A 20952-nucleotide genomic window follows, 5' to 3' on the forward strand; every position below is an offset into this window, starting at 1 on the left:
ACAACATGGATGATCCTTGAGGACATGATGTTCAGTGAATGAAGTCAGTCACGAAAGGACAAATATTGTCTGATTCCACTTATAGGAGGTCGCTAGAAGAGTCAGTTTCATAGAGACAGAAAGTTGAATGGTGGCTGACAGAGGCTGGAGGAGGGAGGATGCGGAGTTAGTGTTTAACGGGGACAGAGTTTCAGTTTTGCAAGATGAAGAGTTCTGGAGATGGATGGTGCAGATGCTTGTACAACAATATGATACTTAACGTCACTGAACTGTACACTTAAATAGTTAAGATGGTAAGTTTTATGTTATGTATATTTTATGGTTTATTTTACCATTTAAGAAAAAGACTTAAGAACAGTGCCTGGGGCTTCTCTGGTGGTGCAGTGGTTAAGAATCCGCCTGCCAATGCAGGGGACACAGGTTTGATCCCTGGTCCAGGAAGATCCCACATGCTGCGGAGCAACTAAGCCCGTGCGCCACAACAACTGAGTCTGCTCTCTAGAGCCCGTGAGCCGCAACTACTGAAGCTCGTGCGCCTAGAGCCCATGCTCCGCAACAAGAGAAGCCACCGCAATGAGAAGCCCCCACTCACCACAAGAGAAAGCCCGCGTGCAGCAGTGAAGACCCAACACAGCCAAAAATAAATAAAATAAATAAATTTATATTTAAAAAAAAAATAAAGAATAGTGCCTGGCACAGAGAGAACACGCTGTGCTTAGTAAATCACTGAACGTAGAGTAATTGAAATAACATCGCTGTACTGTGATCCCCCAAGGGCACAGGGTCACATCATTCTTGTTCTCAGGTATGTGCCCCAGGGCTGGCCAATCACAGAGGCTCCAGAAAGATTTTTTTTTTTTTTTGGGCCACGCTGTGGGGCATCCGGGATCTTAGTTCCCCCCACCAGGGATGGAACCCGTGCCCCCTGCAGTGGAAGCGCAGAGTCCTAACCACTGGACTACCAGGGAAGTCCCAGATTTCATCTTCTGACTGATTGAAACCCTTCAGCGTGCCTCACCACTTTTCCTAGCCCTCCCGACCCCTCCTTCCACCATCCGCCCTCTCCACGTCCTGCCCCGTCCAAACCCAGGGGAGTCAGCGCCCCCAAGGGCTGTTATGAACGCCCCCCACCAGACCCCCAGCTCTCCCACCAACGGCCTTGGCCCAGGATACCCCTTTGGCCTGGACCACGCACCCTGACTTACTCCACCGCCCCTGTCGGAACAGCCCCCGTGGCTCTGAGCTTCTCGGGAGAGGGGTGTCTGGGCTCGCCCATCCCTCCAGGCAGGGCAGCCAGAGCCTGGAGGGCGTGCATCCCCCTCTCTGGTGACTCTCCTAGGGGTCAAGGGCACAAGTGGCTTTAGCCAGAGGCTGGAGCTTCTAGAACAGCTGCCGGCACTCAGGTGAGAGGAAGCACACGTTGGGTCATGTGATCAGGGCAGGGTAGGGTGGAGGGCCCATATAGGCCTGGGGGGATGGCTATATGCCTCCTCTGCAGTGGCAAGTGGCCCTCAAGCCAGCCCTGCCACCCGGACCAGCGGGAGAAGCTGGGTCCTGAGGAGAGGCAGAGCAACAGTTGCCCCCCCAACCTGCGCGCTTCTCCTCTATCACCAGTGTCCCCCCAGTGGGCCCTCCTCAAAGGTCAGTCTGGGATGGAGGGAGCTGGGGTGGGTCTGGCATCGCCAACCTCCCTGGGCAAGGTGACAGGTCAGGTGGTGGCTAGGTGGGTGGGCAGTGGATGAAAGCAGTGAACCCCAACTCGGGGGCTGAGAACACGGAGCAGCGGGCACAGCCCACCCCTTCCCAAGGGGCACCCTCCGGTCTTAGGGCTGCTGTCCTAGAGCCAGGGAGTTTAACTGCCCAACCCCTCGCCTTCCCTTCCTCCCCGCCACACGGGCAGCAAGAAGCAGGTCCACCCCACCACACCCTCACCCGCCCCAAGCCCCCCGTGGTCAGCTCAGGGTGCTCCGCGTTGTCCTGGGCGGGGGGCGGGGCTGGGGCTGAGCCAGGGTGGTTGGAGCTTGCAGCGAGGGACCCTGGCTCAGGAGCGCCGCCTGGTGGAGAGAAAGAAGACAAAGGCGCAGCGGCAGGTTTCTGTACAGGAAGTCGGATTATACATTTTAGTAACCGGGCGAGAGAAATGAGGCATCGGGGCAACAGTGCAGGGGCCACAGGAAGAATAAGAGATCGAGAGCTAGGGTTTGGCATAAATCTTACAAAGTGTATAAAGAATCTGTGTTTCTCTACAATAACAAAAAAACCAAAGGCTACAAGAGCGGTTGTATATACAAAACACGGAGATATTGCTTCACTTGCAAACAGGTTCCTGACCAGACAGGGAGACAAGACAGAGAGAAGGGCACAGGGAGGGGGTGGTGGGTGGAGAGCGCGCCGCGTGCAAAAAGGAGGGTGAGGTGGGGAAAGGGTCTTCTCCCAGCATAAATCTACAGGCAGGAGCTGGAATCCCGCACGCACGGGAGAGGTCGAAGGCATGTGCGCTGCTGGCTGTGCGTGGGGGAGCGGGATGCCGAGAGCCAAGAGTGTCCGTCTGCCCGGCCCCTGGCGCCTTGCTCTTCGGGCTTCAGCCTGGAATGGGGTTCTGGGTGGGGACCAGGGGCCAGCTGGGCCAGCTGGCCAGAGAGGGAGGGCGGCAATTGCTCCCCGGTGGCTACCGTGGAAAACTGGAGAAGCCTGCTCGGCGTGCCCATCCTCTTGGCCTCTGGCCGGCCCGGTCCATCCTGCCACCCTCCCCGCCCCGCTGAGATGCCCACTGGGACCCAAGGAGAGCAGGTGCAGCAGCCGGGGCTTCTAGCTTTCCTTGGGCGGGACAGGAGATGCCGCTCAACTCCTGTTCTTCGTGCGGAGCTCGATGGGAGGGCAGGAGCCAGTCACAGAAGGGCGGAGGGGGTGGGCGGGGAGGACAGGGCAGTGAGGGGTGGGCGGAGGACAAGGACGTGCACGCACGCTGAGACCAGGCGCGGGGCGGTCACAGGTTCTGGCAGCACTGCAGCTTGTTGGGTTTCTGTCCGTCGGTGGTGGGTGGCACGCTGATGTCCACCACGTTGTTTCCGGGGGACTCGTCGTGCGCTGCGCGGTCCGCGATCTGCTTCTGTGACACGATGCGGTAGATCTCTGCGGTGGGCGGGGAGAACGACACACGGTGAATGCACTGTGTGCCCCCAATCTCGGTTACCTCCCCCTCCCACAGGACTCATCTGGATGTCACCTCCTCACGGTAGCGCCCTGGATGCTGAGTTGGAACCCCTTCCAAAGGCTCCCACTGTGCCCTGTGCACCCCCATCACGTCAGGGGTAGCCATGCCATGGGCTGGGCTCCTGGAGGCTCCCTGCCCATCCCCAATGCTGGCTGTGTACTCAGCAAGGGAAGGACCCATATCTGTTCGCAGATGTTAATTCCCAGCCCAGGCCTCTCATTCTTTAAGATCAGAGGCCCTCCTCCCTCAGGAGAAACTCCCAGAAGCCCAGGGGCTCTGGGACCCTGAGGTCACCTGCCTCCCCAGCTGACCCTGTGGGCTATTCTTTAGTGAAGCCATGGCAGGGCCCGTCTACGGGAGCTGGGCTGAGAGGGTCTCTGTGCCCTGAGTGCCAGCAGGGGTGGGATCTGGCCTCACACTGTGGAGGGTGCCCTGTTTGTCCTCGTGTCCAGACTGAACAGCAGTTTTAAGGAAGGAAGGTTCAGGGGCTACGTTCTGGAGCACGTGACCCGTGTGGCTGGTGCCCTTCCCACGCCCACCCTCTGTGATCCCACCTGGGCCCTGTGACCACCTGTGAGAATGTTCTTGAAAGCTTCCTCTACGTTGGTGGAATCCAAGGCTGAGGTCTCAATGAAGGACAAGTTGTTCTTTTCTGAAAGAGAGAATATTTGCCCAGGTGAGTCCGCTGCTGGAGGGGGGGCAGGGTGGTCCCCTATACCCTCCTCTTGGGGACCTTGGCTGCCTGTCTGCTCACCTGGCCCAGGAAATGAAGGGCTGGGGCCGAAGGGGTAGGACTGAGATGCCCACCCCTGCAGCCATGGGCACGGCCAGGGAAGATGCACCTGGTGCAGGGGAGCTGCCTGCATTCCAGATGCTTCTCGGATGCTTCAGTCAGAGTCTCGCTCTCAGGAGTGTGGCACCTAGAGGCCCTGGCCAGAGCAGATGGCCCGGAGCGACACCTAGCAGCCCTCTGGCCACGCCCTCTGGCCCGGCGTGCGCTCACCTGCGAAGGCGCGGGCCTCATCCGTGGGCACGGCCCGCAGGTGGCGCAGGTCGCTCTTGTTGCCCACCAGCATGATGACGATGTTGCTGTCGGCGTGGTCCCGCAGCTCCTTCAGCCAGCGCTCCACGTTCTCGTAGGTCAGGTGCTTGGCGATGTCATACACCAGCAGCGCGCCCACTGCACCACGGTAGTACCTGCAGGGACGGGGGCAGGGCCCAGGCGTGAGCCGAGCCAGCGTCCCTGGGGGCCCCCCAGGCTCTGTGGGCAGTGGCTCCTTGGCCCGAGGGGTGGCCATCAGGGCCTCGAGGGAGGGGTGCGTGTCCTCAGGCCCCGGCTCCACTCCCCAGATTCAGCTCAGGAATGGGGAGGCCTAAGGAGGGAGTTTGGGATCTGGGGTCAGAAGACACCCACGGGGTCAGCCACCAAAAGGGAAGGAGGAAAACAGTGACTATGCAGGGAAAGGGCAGAAGCTCTAATGCCTGCCGTGGCCCTGCCCGCCCAGAGCACCAAGGAGACGGATGGACACACATCCACTCCAAGGGATCAAGGAGCCGAGAAGGTGACCAGGCCTCGGTGGAGGGATTCCAGAAGACAGCAAGTGACTGACAGGGAATGGCCAGGAGTTGGGAGGGTCAGGGAAGAGGCAGTCGAGGGGATCCTGATGGTGGGGTGGCCACAGGAGGGCCAGGGAGGCCAGGGCTGCACCTGGAAAAGGAAGGCTGGGAACATGGCTGGGCAGGGCGGGCCGAGCAGGCAGGCTGGGGAGCGGGCAGAGCCTGATAACAGCCCTCACGGTGTAGCCAGCACCCGGCGACACTGCAGTGCCTCAATGGGACGCCAGGGGTCAGAGGGGCTGTGGGACATGCCCACCTGGGGTCACAGCCTGACCAAGCCTGGGCACTGGCCTTTCAGAGGGTCCCACAGCTCCTGGGGGTGTCTTGTCCCTCCACCCTGCACCCCCTGCTCTCGGGTCTGTGCTCTCCCCTTCCCCTGCACCCCCCAGCCCAACTCCTACCCATCTCTTGGGGCCCACGGCCTCCCCAGCCCTGCCACTCACGCCGAGGTGATGGCGCGGTAGCGCTCCTGGCCGGCGGTGTCCCAGATCTGCGCCTTGATGGTCTTGCCGTCCACCTGGATGCTGCGGGTGGCGAACTCCACGCCGATGGTGCTCTTGCTCTCCAGGTTGAACTCGTTGCGGGTGAAGCGCGACAGCAGGTTGCTCTTCCCCACGCCCGAGTCCCCGATGAGCACCACTTTGGGGGCGGGGAGAGATACGAGTGAGCCTCCCTGGGTCAGAGGGGGGCAGTGGCCCCGAGCCAAGACCCCACATGCTGCCCACGTCCACCCACAGAACCTTCACAGGGGCGCCCCGGGTGCTGCAGACACGCGACAGCCAGGGACGGGGCAGAGTCAGAGCTGTCCTGGGGCCCCTGGCCCGAGGCACCACGTTTCCTGGTACAGGAGCGAATAGGGTCCTTCAGAGAAGGGCTGCCCCTACTCTGATGGGACACAGGGATCCATGCATCCCAGCAGAAGGCAGCTTGGGGATCCATCAACTCCCAAACCTCCATGGCAGCCTGGTGACCTGGGCAGCCAGGCATGCCTGAGAAAGCCCCAGGGCTGGGTGACCTTGGGCAAGTCACTTAACGTCTCTGGGCTGCCTTTTCCACAGGTGTGAAAAGGGAGACAGTAACAAGAGCCACCTCGGGGAGGGGGACACGGGAATGCCTGGGATCAGAACTCAGCCAGATCCCGTATGCTAAGACGGGGTGGGGGTGGGGGGGTCAGATCATCCTGCAGGGAGGTGGGAACAAGGGCCCTCCTGAGCAGCGCAGGGCAGAGCAGGGCAGGCATAGGCGGGTCTTTCCCTCCATCCCTCCCTTTATTGAGCTTCCTGCCCCCACCTGTAGAAGCCCTGCCTCTAGGGGCCCAGCCACTCCAAGCTCTAGGCTGGAGGGTCCTGGGGGGGCCTGGGCCTGGAGGGCTGTGCTCAGACCCAGGACACATTGGGGACTCGTGTCAGTGTGTGCATAGGTGTGTGTGCGGCGCAGAAGAAACAGCCTTTCTTTCCGGACGCCCCAGCTGGAAACCACAGGGACCTCCAAGTGTGGGCCTTAGGCTCTGGCACCCTAGGGTGGCTCTGGCTCGTGGGGAGCCACGGGGGCTGCAGACTTGGTCACTCAAGGCCCCGATGAAAAGTTTTTCCTTGATGAGAACTTCTATGTCTACGTGTTCAGATTCCTGCTGCTTCTTACGACTTTCACTGCTCCCCGACCCCAGGCCATCATCACTCCCGTCACTCCCGGTTGCTGTGACAGCCCCCTCCCTGGTGCCCGCCCCTACAGTTACTCTCAGCTTCAGCCAACAGGCTGTTTTCCCCTTGGCCGCCAGAGGGTGCCTGTGAGCACCCTGCGTGGGTCCCATCCCTCCTCTGCCTACAGCCCTCCAGGGCTCCCACCTCCAAAGTCCTCCCGGCAGCCCACAGGGCCGTGCATGACCTGCCCCGTCCCCTCCCTGCCCTCACCTCCTCCCTCTCTCTCCCTTGCTCACTCTGCTCCAGACACACGGGCCTCCCTGCAACGCTACCCCTTGCCTGGAATGTTCTTCCCTAGGTACCCACCAGGTTCCTGCCCTCATCTCCTCTGTGTGGCCCCTCGGATGACAGCCATCTTCTTCAAACCCCACTCCCAGGACTTTGCTGGCAGTCCAGTGGTTAAGACTCCGCGCTTCCACTGCAGGGGGCCCAGGTTCGATCCCTGGTCGGGGAACCAGATCCCGCATGCTGCAACTACGAGCCGGCATGCCGCAACTAAAGATCCCGCACGCCGCAACTAAGACCCGGCACAGCCAAATAAATAAATAAATAAATATTTTTTAACCCCCCCCCAAAACCCACTCCCCCCAACACTCCCCATTCCCCTCCCCTACGTTTCCCCCATAGCTCTCCCCACCCTCTCACACTCGACAGGTTTCCCTTATAGATTTTTTTTTGTCATTCTGCCTCAAGGGCAGCCATCTCAGACAGTCTGGTTCCCTGCTGTATCCCCAGGACCTGGTGCACTGCCCGGCGCATGGGATGCACCTGATCAATGCCTGTCGAATGAACAAACGCCAAAGTGGTTGGCGGAGCTTCCCAGGCCCACCTCCCCCCTCACTGGAAGATGCCCAGGTCACCATCCTTGGGCCACAAGTAAGGAGGGGGCGGGCCAGGCAGCCCCCAGGACCCAGCACCCTCTCTGGACAGGCTGCTTTAGAGCCAAGAACGACAAGAACAGGAAGAACGTTCCGTGCTGAGAAAGCTCTGGATGTGCCATCACCTCACATATGACCCATTTTACAGATGAGAAACTGAGGTGCAGATAGGGGAATGACCAGCTTAAGGCACATGGTCACCAAGGGTAGAGCTGGGGTCTGAGCCCGTGCATAACTGCAGGCTCACTCCCACCCCCCAACCAAGCTCAGCAAGCAGCAACTTGCCCAGGGCCACCCAGCTGGAGAGTGGTCCAGCAGGATGTGAACCCAGGTTTTCTGGATCCAGGGCTGAGCGCAGGGGTCTGGGTTCAGCTTCCTCCTCTCCCACCATCTGGGGTATCCTGAACCCCTAGAGTAGCTAGCAAACTCCTATTTGTCCTTCAAAATCCATGGGTTCAGGCTTCTCCTCTTCTCCCAAACCACCACGTGGCCTAGCCCACAACACCTGTGATGAGTGTCGGGGTCCTCCCCTGACACTGGGGGCACCCAGCATAAGAATGCCAAGTTGACTTCAGAGAAAGGTGGAAAGAGGTGAATGGACATGGGCCTGGGGCTGAGGGCCAAGGGCGCCCAGCCATGCCAGTGGGGCCATGACTGGACTGACCGTAGGGCCCACTGTCCACGCCCTCACCCCGTCACCTCCTGCCCACGGCGGCTACAGGAACCCGGCCAAAGCCAGGGAGGTCTGCACGTAGTTCTCACATCCTCAGGAACAGAACAGGAAATGAGGAGGAGGGTCCTTTTGGGCCCTTGCCTGTATCCTCCCCACCCTCTCACTCCCTTCCCAGCCCTGTCCAGCTGTCCAGCCTCGGGGTCTCCTTTGCCACATTGGGGTTCTGCCCTGGCCCAGCCGACCATCTCCTCAGCCCCTCAGGCCAGGCCCAGCCCTAAAGGCTTTGTTACGGAGTTCTCAGGGCCACCCCAGGGACAGATGTTCACATTATCGTGTACAGTTGGAGACACTCAATACAGAGTGACCAAGTTCCCTGGCCCAAGGTCACCCAGTGAGAACAGTGGGGGCCAGAGCAGAACAAGGGCCACCAGCTGCTGCCCGGACAAATGGCGGGAAGGCGGGGCTGCCCCCGCGGTCCCTGGCACGCGGTGCCCAATGCAGAAGTGGCCGGCAGGGCAGCGGCCGGGCTGGTCCCGTGTGCAGGCTGGGAATGAGAATGGCATTGTCCAAGATACAAGTCATCTGTTGTCTCAGGGAAAGAAAGGGCCCTTGAGGACACAGCCCCCAGCATTTCCACAGGAGTTGGTGGCATCACTGGCCAGGACACGGTCCCCCTGGGCACACCACTTGGCTGGCAAAGCAGGCAAGCCCAGTGGGCAAAAACAAAGAGCTGGCACCTCGTGGAAGCCCTTGGTCCTCTGGCCCACCCCACGACAGTGTGGCACATCTGGGGCCCCCATTCTGACACTCAGGTCACCGAGTGGCCATTGGGGGCGCTCGGCTCCCCGACTCCAGGCAGAGCAGGGCTCCACCACTCCGCCAGGAAGCAGGCCCTGCAGATCCCAGGCCCCAGGGACTGGCCGGGGGAGGAAGAGCCAGAGCTATTCCCCGGGGGAATCAGACAGCAGAGGACAGGTGCCCGAAACCGGGGCACAGGCAGGGCCACCATTCATAATGGGGGGAGCTGGTGTGCTTGGGTCCCAGACCAGCCGGCCAGGTGCGAGGCCTGCTCAGGCTGGAGAGCCAGGAGGCTGCCTCGGGAGCACCTGGTGAGCACTGGGGCCGGCCTGTTCCCTGGGAGTGAGTGGCGGGAGCTCTGGGAAGGCCCTGGTGGCCCTCGGGGACCTAGCTGCTCGCACTGTGGCCCCTGCCGCCCAGTCCCTCAGAGAAGAGTTTGGGGCGCCCCCGGGGATTGATCGGCAGGCTGGGAAAATGGCCCTTCGCTGAGAAGGATAAAACGTTAGCAGGATAAATGTGAGGATCTATAATTAGGTACAAATAAACAACCTCACTGCTGGGGTGGGGGGGGATGAGCAGGGAGGAAAACAAGCCGCATGGGGGCTGGGGGCTGGGGGCGGGGGTGGAACACCCAGGGGGATCCGCTGGCCTCCGCGGGAGGTCAGGAGAGCCAACCTGTAACGTGGCTGCCAAAAAAAGCAAGTCAGTGGTGGGAAGGCTGGAGAGGGGGGCCAGCCAGGGTCCCACATGAGAGGTGTGGGCCCTCTGTGCCCAGGGCAGGGCCAGGGGAAGGTGACTGAAGCCTGGGGGAGGCTGGGCACGGGATGGGGGATGAGAGGATCACAGCCCCCCTCCACTCCTGAAGGACTCCCCGCGCCAGGCGGCAGGGCTGGGGAGATGTGCGGTGAGAATACTGGTCCTTGTCAACCCTTCTGGCACAGCTGTGTCCTGGACACCTCTCTACTGCCTAGGCCTGACCCTCTGCAGGCCACGCGGTCTCAGGAGGGTCTGTGGCGTGCAGTGTATTCACGTTTCAGTCTACCTGCCATATTTATGGCCAGTGATGCCATGGTGGTGGCTTGCCTGCCTGCTGGCTTCCTTCCTTCCTTCTATGAGTCAGAAAGAATTTCCTTTTCCTATTTAAGTGAGACAAAAACTGAGTGGATTTAAAAACAAATATTAGGGGACTTCCCTGGTGGCGCAGTGGTTAAGAATCCGCCTGCCAATGCAGGGGACACAGGTTCGAGCCCTGGTCTGGGAAGATCCCACATGCCGCGGAGCAACTAAGCCCGTGCGTCACAACTACTGAGCCCATGTGCCACAACTACTGAAGCCCACACGCCTAGAGCCTGTGCTCCACAACAAGAGAAGCCACTGCAATGAGAAGCACGCGCACTGTATCGAAGAGTAGCCCCCGCTCGCCGCAACTAGAGAAAGTCCGCACGTGCACAGCAACAAAGACGCAACACAGACAAAAATAAAAAATAAATTTATAAAAACAAACAAACAAATATTAAAAGATAATAGAGGGTCCTCCAACAAGGCATTAAGCGTGAAGGTGAGGTCTCAGAGGACCAGTTTGGTAAACGCTGACCTTGTGAGTTACACTTTCTCTTCTGACCTGGCTTGAGACAGTCAGCAGGGCACCTGCTCGACTCAGAAAAGGAGCCCAGTGGCAGAGGGCAGCGGGGCAGGCAGGCACCGCCCCACCCCCCCACCAGCTGTCGCAGTAGTGTTTCCAGGAAGAGGACTCCGGAGATGAATCCTGAGAAGCGCACAGCCTGCTCCATTGCCCCTGACCCAATAACTGGACTTCTGGGAACATACTTCAAGGAAATAACCCAAAGGGCAAAAGATGACTCATGCAAACACTTGGAGCTGCGTTATTTACAACAGCAAGCGGCTGAAAATAACGAGTGGGGAATGACCACGGAAACACTGGGAGGAACGCCCCCTGCCCTTGTAGTAACACATCCAGGTGGGTCCCAGCCAGGACCTGGGGAGCAGCTGCCTCAGGGTGGGCTGGGTAGAGACAGGCACCAGCTGCAGCAGGACTGGCGTCCAGTCACCTGTCACCCATCCCCAAGGCCCTGACAGAGCTTCCTCTGCCTCTAAAGTGAGACCCCAAGGTTCAGTCGGCACAAGGGCCTGGGCCCAATGCCTGCCGACCACACAGCCTCACTTGCCAGCAACGTATCAGCCTGCAGGCAGCTCCTTGAGCCCATGGTGCTGTGTGGCAACTCCGGACCTTTGCATGGGGACTCCCTCTGCCCAGAAACCTTTTACCACGTGGATATCCCAGGTAGGAAGCGCTCCATCCCATCTTCTACATTCCCAAGGTCCCCAGAACCCCAGACCCAACCAGGGATAATACCATAGACACACAGTGTCACACAGGCCACACTCCCAGGGATGGCCAAGCTCCCCCAACGAGGGAAAGATGTCTATGGCTGGCATGGGAAGCACACCCTCACGCAGCAGGCAGCATGGCAAAGGTGTCCTGTGTGCATCCAGGGGTTAGCTCTCAAGGGTGACCAATGCCAGCCAGGGAGCCCAACACAGCAGCACAGGACCTGGCCAAAGCCTAGGTTGGCACAGAAGGCACTGGAAAGTCAGTGACCCCTAAGCTGCCTGACCTTCCTAGGCCTTACTTGAGGTTCCTAGAGCCCTCTGTTGCCCTGGCAGGGAAGATCCTCCAGCAGGTTGGAGGAGACCATCTGACAACACCAGTCCCAGATCTTGGCCACAAGCTCCCCCAGATACACTCCTTAAGTGGTCTGGGTTCAAATCTTGATTTAATACTTAAACTGTCCCTCCAGTTTCCAGGTCCATAAAGAGAGATGCTGGATAATATCGATCTCACAGGGTTGTGGTGAGGATTTCAATGAATTCATGTGTGTAAAGTGCTTAGAAAAGTGCAGGTGCTTGGACAGCGCTCTCAAGAGATCTAAGAGTTAAGATATAATTATTGCTGTTAACCACTAGGCCTGGGTTCAGCACACACAGTCCCCCGCCACCACCGCAGGTGCCCCTCCACGCAATTCCGACTCTGCTCCCCAATCCAGGGTCCACCCCCCACCCCCCGCCACACACGCACCTCAACCCCCATTGTCCGCCCCTCCCTTCCCGGGCTCCGCCCCCAGATGCACTGCCACCAATCAAGACTGGCCCCTCCTACTCCACGAGAGCAACACCCCCACCCGCCCACCCTAGCCCACTTATTGGACACGCCCACCACATCCTAGCCCCGCCTCTAACGGACACGCCCCCATCACGAAGAGAGCTTTCCACCCAGCTCGGACCGCCAAATGCTCGGGCGGCCCCGTCCCCTCTGAATGCCCCGCCCCTAACGGCCTCTCCCACTGCCCCGGGCCCCACCCCCCTGGGCCCTGGCCCCGCCTCGGAGCATCCCGGGCCCCCAAGCCTCTCTGGACAGCCTGCCCCGCATGGCTGCGCATCCTGGCCCGAACTTGACCAAGCCCGGCCTGCACTGGCCATCCCGGCTGCCTGGCCTGCCAGGCCCCAAGCCTCGGGCTCCGGCATGGGCCCAGAGGCCTGGAGCGCAGCCTGGGTGCTTGCCCGGCGCCTCGCCGCCGCCCGCTCACCCGTCTGTGCCCCACCAACCGCACCTTTGAATAGGTAGTCGTACTCGTCGTCCCGAGTCCCCATTGTCCTGGCGCTTCCGGCGGGATTGGCGACTTCGCAGCCCCACCACAAACACCCGACGGGGGCGGAGCCGGCGCCGCGCAGAGCGGCGGCCGGATGGCCAATCAGCGATGGGTGGCGTAGCGACCGGCACCCAGAGAAGCCAATAAGAGGCGGAAGCAGAGCCCCAGGGGTGGGCGCCGCCGGAGATCCACCTTCTTCTCCCTCGGTCTCCTGGAGAAAGGCGGAAGGAATGCGGACCTTTCTGAAGTGACGGCCTCGCCAGCCTATCACAGGCGAGCTCTGGAAGGCGGGGCGGAAAACTGGAACAATGAAACGGATTGACGGAGCGAGTAGCCAATGAGGGGTTTGATTCAGACAGTACCGGACCAGCAGAGGACCTGTCCGGGAGGGGAAATAGGGCTACGTCCAGGTAGTGTTACGCTATTTACCGTCCCGATGACGTCATAGGTCAATGCGCGCTGCTCTGCGGGCCGCCCACCCGCACCCCCAGCCCCGCTGCCCCCAGAAATGACAGTTTCTGGGGGGACATCTGAGTGGGGACTTTTTTAGCTTAGAGGTCCCCTGTCCTCTCTGGGTTGCAGTTTTCTCCCTCTGTAAAACGGGAGAAACTCACCTTATGGAATCTTTGGAGTATGACTAGATCGTTGACCTAAACACATACTAAATCAACCATCCACTGTCTGTCATTAAGTCTTTGTTTAACAAATATTTATAAATCCTTACTGGGTGTCAGACTGTCTCCCCTTCTCTGTCCCCTTATCCTGTTTTATTCCATCCCCCACCCCAAGGATTTATCCCTACTTGACATTAAAGTATGCATTTCTTTCTCGATCCTGTTAAAAAACAAACTTCTACTGAGTAAGTGTGAAGGTCTAATTGCCTTTATTAGAAGATTCATGAATCAAGCAGCATCTCATCTGTCAAGCAGAGATACTCCCAGAGGTTGTACAAAATGGAAGACTTTTATAGAAAAGAGGATGAGACAAGAAGTCATGGACAATAGTAAAATGAAAGGTAATTCGGAGGAAAGTAAGGTGAGGACAGCTTCTCATTGGCTAAGTTGTGGTGTTTCCATTGGCTGGGCTTGTTGTTGGGAGGGAAGAAAATCTCTTCTCCAGCTTTAGTAAAGTAATTGCAGTTACTGTTTGGGAGTGCAAGGTACATACATCTCTTCTGGCTGGGGTCTGGCTGTCTTCCTGTTTGGGGTAACTGAGGAGTGGCAGGGCATAAGAGCTCCCTCTGCAAGACTTCCTGACTCCAATTTTAGTTGAGGTTTCCTCTTTTAAATTTTCACAATCCTATTTAGTTTCTGTCCCCCACCAACAGAACATCAGCCATGTGATGGCAGGGGCTGTGTCTGTGGCAGTCGCTGCTGTGTCCCCAGTGGGCAATAAACGCTGTGTTTTGCTTTTAAATATTTATTTATTTATTTGGCCGTACGGGTCTTAGTTGTGGCATGTGGGATCTTCGTTGTAGCATGAGGGATCTAGTTTCCTGAACAGGGATCAGACCCAGGCCCCCTGCATTGGGAGTGCGGAGTCTTGACCACTGGACCACCAGGGAAGTCCCATAAATGTTTGATTAGTGATAATGTAAGTATAGCTTATGTGCTAATTATAATAATTATTGCCTCCTGGACCTCATCCTTGGGATGACAATCAGGCATCGCAAACACAAATTTGGCCTCTTTTCCCATATCCTCTCCTCCTCCTGTGACTCCATCCCTTCACCCACATCATCAAAGCCAGAGGTGGTGGACTCCCCTCTCCTCCTCGTCCTTTACTCCCCTGCCCCTCTCTCCCAACCCCTCCCTCAGTTGCCTTATTCTGTCCCTCCTCCCTCCTAAATTTCTGACCACTTCTCACCCTCACCACTGCCACCACCCCTATACTGGCCCTGTCATCACTTCACGGACCTGTGTAGTTTCCTGCTCCCAAAGCTCCCTGCTCTGCTTTCACCCCACACAGTCTGTTCTTCCCATACCAGTCACATGGAGTCTTTTATTTATTTATTTATTTTTAAAATTAAATTAAAATTTTTTTGGCCGCGCCACATGACTAGTGGATTTTATCTCCCCAGCGAGGGATTGAACCTGGGCCCTCAGCAATGAAAGAGCCGCATCCTAACCACTGGACCACCAGGCAATTCCTATTTATGTATTTTTTAAATTGAAGTATAGGGACTTCCCTGGTGGCGCAGTGGTTTAGACTCTGCTCTCCCAATGCAGGGGGCCCAAGTTTGATCCCTGGTCAGGGAACTAGATCCCACATGCATGCCACAACCAAGAGTTTGTGTGCCACAACTGAGGAGCCTGCATGCTGCAACTAAGGAGCCCACATGCCACGACTAAGGAGCCTGCCTGCCTGCCGCAACTAAGACCCGGCATAACCAAATAAATAAATAAATATATTTTTTAAATTGGGGGGGCTTCCCTGGTGGCACAGTGGTTAAGAATCCGCCTGCCAATGCAGGGGACACGGGTTTGAGCCCTGGTCTGGGAAGATCCCACATGCCGCGGAGCAACTAAGCCCGTGCGCCACAACTACTGAGCCTGCGCTCTAGGGCCCACTAGCCACAACTACTGAGCCTGCATGCCACAGCTACTGAAGCCCGCGCACCTAGATCCTGTGCTGTGCAACAAGAGAAGCCACACAATGAGAAGCCCGTGCACCATAACGAAGAGTAGCCCCCGCTTGCCGCAACTAAAGAAAGCCTGTGCGCAGCAACGAAGACCCAACACAGCCAAAAATAAATAAATAAATAAATAAATTTATTTAAAAAAATTGAAGTATAGTTGATTTACAATGTGTTAGTTTCAGGTGTACAGCAAAGTGATTCAGTGGCATACATATTCTTTTTCAGATTCTTTTCCATTATAGGTTATTACAAGATATTAAATATAGTTCCCTGTGCTATACAGTGGGCCCTTGTTGGCTATCTATTTTATTTATTTATATACTTTTAAAAATATTTATTTATTTATTTGACTACACCGGGTCTTAGTTGCGGCGTGCAGGATCTTCTTTGAGGCATGCGGGATCTAGTTTCCTGACCAGGGATCAAACCTGGGCCCCCTGCATTGGGAGAGCAGAGTCTTAACCACTGGACCACCAGGGAAGTCCCTGCTTATCTATTTTATATATAGTAATGTGTATATGTTAATACCAAACTCCTAATTTATCCCCCCCACCCCAAGAGTCTTTTAAAACATAAGTCAGGTTATCTTGCTCCCCTGTTTAAAAATCTTTTAGTCCTTCCTTAAGTGAGCATTTACTGAGCACCTGCATTGGGCCAGGCAATGCTCTATGGGCTGGAGATGCAGAGTTGAAGGAGACCAAGTCCCAGCCCTTGCAGAGCTGACAGTCTAGTGGAACAGGCAGACAAGAAGCAAGTAAACAACGGCACGCACAAGAAATTTCAGAGTGCAGTGAGCCCAGGAATAAACTGGGCTATGTGATGGCGGATCTACTTAGTTAGGGAGGCAGGGAAGGCATCCCAGAGGAGGTGGCATTTGCACTGAGTCCAAGGGAGGGGGAGGAGGTGGTGGGAACAGCATTTTAGACAGACAAAACAAGCAAGTGAGAGAGAGCCCAATGGCTCTGAACAGCCAGGAGGCCACAGTGGCTGGAGAGTTGAGTCCAAGGGCCCAGAGATGAGATTAGGGGAAAAGGTGAGGCAGGCTGGAAGCCAGACCAGGGAGGACCCTAGTGGCCTTTGCACACTCCTGGGCTGTTGGCTTGAAGCCCAGCACATTCCCGCCCAAACCCCCTCCCCACCCCACCCGCATTCACCACCCAAGCTTCTTGCCTCTCGCTGCAGCCAGGTGGGGCTATGCACTGGTTCGCCAGACAGGAGCTGTGCTTCCTTCCAAGGCAACCAGCCTTTTGCTCTCACAGTGCTCTCCTCCTGCGGTGCCACACCCCTCCCCCATCTTTGTAGAATTTTTATCCTTTGAAAACTGACTCATGGGGGAGGGATGGATTGGGAGTTTGGGATTAGTAGACGCAAACTATTATACATAGAATGGATAAACAAGAAGGTCGGGACTTCCCTGGTGGTCCAGTGGTTAAGACTCCGCCTTCCAATGCAGTGAGTGTGGGTTCCATCCCTGGTCGGGGAGCTAAGATCCCACATGCCTTGGGGCCAAAAAAACAAAACATAAAACAGAAGTAATATTGTAACACATTCAATAAAGGCCTTAAAAAAAAACAAAAAATCAAGAAGTGCCTACTATATAGCACAGGGAACTATATTCAATATCCTGTGATAAACCGTAATAGAAAAGAATATGAGAAAAAGAATATATATATATGTATATATATATAAATTATACATATATATGTATAACTGAATCACTGTGCTGTACAGCAGAAATTAACACAACATTGTAGGGAATTCCCTGGCGGTCTAGTGGTTAGAACTTCGTGTTTTCATTGCCGAGGGCATGGGTCCAATCCCTAGTCGGGTAACTAGGATCCCACAAGCCATATGGCCAAAAAAAACAAAACAAAAAACCCCACAGCCTTGTAAATCAACTATACTTCAATAAAATAAATGTTTTTTTTTAAAAGTAAACCTTCTTAATAAACATGATTTTAAATAAGAAGAAAAAATAAAAAACTGACTCAAAAGTGACCTCCACCATGAAGGCATTTCTCCTGTCTGGGTCATGTTCTTCCCGCGCCCACCCAGCATGGCTCATAGTAATGATAGTAATGATGGCTCATGTTTATGTTGTGTGCTCACCATGAGCCAGACACTGCTCAGACTGTTTTTCATGTAATGCTACATGAAATCCTCACGGCACCTGGAGAACAGGAAAGGGCGGTGGGGATGGGAGGGTGGGGTACCAGACCATCCCTATTTTCCGGATGCAGGAGCTGAGGCCATAGAGCTTGATTGTCCTGTCCTGGCCCCTCCGCAGGAGAGTGATATGGTTAAGAGCGCCAGCTCTGAAGTTGGCTGGGTCAGGATTCACTTCCTGGCTCTTGTTTGGTTCCCAGCCATGGTGGTTACTCTTTCTGTCGTTCCCAGTGATGGAGGGGCAGGAAATGCTGTGTTGGAGGAGGAGGTGATAGCAGAAGAAGGAGCAATCAGCCCTCCTTGGCAGAACCTGAGAATAAAGAGGGCATAACTGGGAGGGCTCTGCCCCCACCTCAGCAGACTGGACTCCCCACCAGTTCAGCCACAGTAGTCTCAAGGGAGACTCTCCAAGCCTGCCCGATACAGGACACCCCCAAACAAGGATCCTGGAGAGGGTCTGGCCTCCAAGTGTTGAGGAGTTCGTCACCCATGCTCAGCCAGGGCCCCAGGGAAGCTAGTGTGTCCCCAACACAGAGGCTCTCCTCTAGTGAAAGAGGCCCCCACTACCTTCCCAAGGAACCCCTAGGAATATTGGAAAAATAGGTTCTCCTATTAAAACAGCAGCTGGGGCTCGGGGCACAGGCAGATGCTGTTTTTCCCAAACATGTGCCCTATGATACGGGTGATAATCGTAAGCAGTGCATTAAATAACATTGAACCACATACTGCAAAAGTCCTACCTTTTTTCAATTCCTTTTTAAAATAAATTTATTTATTTATTTATTTTTGGTTGCATTGGGTCTTTGTTGCTGCGCACGGGCTTTCTCTAGTTGCGGCGAGCGGAGGCTACTCTTCATTGCGGTGCACAGGCTTCTCATTGTGGTGGCTTCTCTTGTTGTGGAACACAGGCTCTAGGCGGGCGGGCTTCAGTAGTTGTGGCACATGGGCTCAGTAGTTGTGGCTCGCGGGCTCTAGAGCGCAGGCTCAGTAGATGTGGCGCAGGGGCTTAGTTGCTTTGTGGCATGTGGGATCTTCCCGGACCAGGGCTCGAACCCGTGTCTCCTGCATTGCCAGGCGGATTCTTAACCACTGTGCCACCAGGGAAGCCCTCAATTCCTTTTTTTAAATGAATTAAATTTTTTATTGAAGTATAGCTGATTTACAATTTTGTGTTAGTTCCAGGTGTACAGCAAAGTAATTCAGTTATACACGCACACACACATATATATTCTTTTTCAGATTCTTTTCCTTTATAGGTTATTACAAAATATTGAGTATAGTTCCCTGTGCTACACAGTAGTAGGTCCTTGTTGTTTATCTATTTTACATATAGTTGTGTGTATATGCTAATCCCAAACTCCTAATTTATCCCTCTCCCTTTTTTTTCAATTCTCGAAGACCTTTATTACTCATCAAGGAGAGAGGCTCACTCTCTCCTGCTCATATCTCTTCAACAATTATCTAATCCTCATCTCCCTTTGTGAGCTCAGATGAAGGATGAGAGCCTTTAGAAGGCAACAGGATCTCGTTAGGATTTTCTTCCCTACATACATTTCATTGTGAAATTTTTTAAACATTTAGAAAAACGGAAAGAATTGTACAGAGAATACCCAGACCCAGATCGCACTATTAACATTTTGCTTTATCGCATATCCATTTCTCTAGTCACCCGTCATCTAATTTTTTGATGCATTTCAAAGGAAGTTGAAGATTTAGGGGATCTAATGGACAACATGGTGATTACAGGTAACACTGTATTGTGTACCTGAAAGCTGCTAAGAGAGTAGATCTTCAATGTTCTCACCACCAAAAAGGAAAAGATAATTGTGTGATGTGATGGAGGCGTTGGCTAATGCTAGGGTGCTTCTCATTTCGCAGTATATGTGTATCAAGTCAACATGTCCTACACCTTAAACTTACACAATGTTTTATGTTTTTTTTAAATTAGTTTATTTTTGGCTGCGTTGGGTCTTTGTTGCTGCACACGGGCTTTCTCTAGTTGCGGCGAGCAGGGGCTACTCTTCGGTGCAGTGCGCAGGCTTCTCACTGCAGTGGCTTCTCTTGTTGCAGAGCACGGGCTCTAGGCGAGTGGGCTTCAGTAGTCGTGGCTCGCCGGCTCTATAACGCAGGCTCGGTACGGGCTTAGTTGCTCCGTGGCATGTGGGATCTTACCGGACCAGGGCTCGAACCCGTGTCCCCTGCATTGGCAGGCGGATTCTTAACCACTGCACCACCAGGGAAGTCCTGTTGTATGTTAATTACATCTCAATAAAGCTGGAAAAAAATTTTAAATAAAACAAACTTGAAGACATCAGTTCACTGCACCTCTAAAACACTTCAGCATGCATACCATTAACTAGAGTTCCATGTCTTTTTATGACTGTTGTAGCTTTTTTTTTAAGGTGAAATTTACATACAATGAAATGCACAAATCTTAAGTGTATACTCACCAAGGCAAAGGTGAACACGGGAGTAACCCACCTCTGTTGAGGTTCAGAACATCACCATCACTCGAGAAAGTTCCCTTATATCCCTTCCGAGTCAATCCCTATCCCACCTCCCACCCTTCCAGAGGCAACCACTTTTCGTTTATTGTGGGGTTTTTTTTTCACCATAGATCAGTTTTCTAGCTGGATTTTTTTTTTGGCCTGGCTGCGGGGCTTGTGGGATCTTAGTTCCCCCACCAGGAATTGAACCCACACTGACAACAGTGAAAGCGTGGAGTCCTAACCACTGGACGGCCAGGGAATTCCCTCTAGCTGGACTTTGAAAGCATTTGCATTGTTTTGTTTTCACCGAGTTTAGTTTTACTAACCTATTTATGGCAGGGTTTTCCACATGCTGTAAGATATGTGACTACATTTTTAGAAACTGGGTCAGTAAGTCCCTATATGCCTGGGAGGGAGCTGCTTTACATCTGTCATCTGGCTTAATTATTAACAACACCCCCCCTTTCACTCTCAACAGTGTCTCCAGTTTGGACCATCAATTATAGGTCACCTTCTCTGTAATGGGAGGGGCTTTGAAGGCAAGCTTGGTGCAGGCAGGGATCTTTCTGTTTAGAGTATCCCAAGCACTTGGGACAGGGCCTGACCTGTAGTAGGTGCTCAAGAAATATTAGCTGAATTTTAGATATATATATATATATATATATATATATATATATATATATTTAAAATATTTATTTATTTTTGGCTGCGTTAGGTCTTACTTGCGTCATGTGGGGCCTTTCGTTGCGCCGGCAGGCTTCTCTCTAGTTGTGGCACGCAGGCTCCAGAGTGTGCGGGCTCAGTAGTTGCAGCACGCAGGCTCTCTAGTTATGGCGCTCGGGCTTAGTTGCCCTGCGGCATGTGCAATCTTAGCTCCGACCAGGGATCGAACCTGCGTTCCCTGCATCGGAAGGCGGATTCTTAACCACTGGACCACCAGGGAAGTCCCAAGATATATATATATATATTTAAAGCCAATTTAAAGGAAAACTTCTGCAGACATGGCCAAAAATGGGAAGAATTTACCCAAAACACTGCATTAATGTCACACAGTAGAGCTGGGTTGTCCAAGACGGTGGCCATTGGCCACTGTGGCTACTGAGCCCTTAAA

General features: G+C 54.8%; 1 protein-coding gene across 1 annotated transcript; it reads right to left on the reverse strand.

Annotated features, from left to right (window-relative positions):
- Positions 1-2091: 2091 nt before the first annotated feature.
- On the reverse strand, positions 2092-12939 carry RAB11B (RAB11B, member RAS oncogene family). Its single transcript, XM_036848917.1, has 5 exons — positions 12510-12939; positions 5275-5470; positions 4218-4411; positions 3786-3866; positions 2092-3132 (listed from the first exon to the last, which is right to left on the reverse strand). The coding sequence occupies exons 1-5, from the start codon at positions 12547-12549 to the stop codon at positions 2987-2989; spliced, it is 657 nt and encodes a 218-aa protein (XP_036704812.1). The 5' UTR covers positions 12550-12939; the 3' UTR covers positions 2092-2986.
- Positions 12940-20952: the final 8013 nt, after the last annotated feature.

The sequence above is a fragment of the Balaenoptera musculus genome, chromosome 3 (assembly GCF_009873245.2).
Source record: "Balaenoptera musculus isolate JJ_BM4_2016_0621 chromosome 3, mBalMus1.pri.v3, whole genome shotgun sequence".
Lineage (NCBI taxonomy): Eukaryota > Metazoa > Chordata > Mammalia > Artiodactyla > Balaenopteridae > Balaenoptera > Balaenoptera musculus.

Coding starts and splice junctions, on each gene's coding strand:
- RAB11B (XM_036848917.1), bottom strand. CDS start 12,549: ATGGGGACTCGGGACGACGAGTACGACTACCTATTCAAAG. Junction 3,867..4,217: donor TGAGGCCCGCGCCTTCGCAG/GTGAGCGCACGC, acceptor TCTCTCTTTCAG/AAAAGAACAACTTGTCCTTC. Junction 3,133..3,785: donor TTTCAAGAACATTCTCACAG/GTGGTCACAGGG, acceptor CGCCCACCGCAG/AGATCTACCGCATCGTGTCA.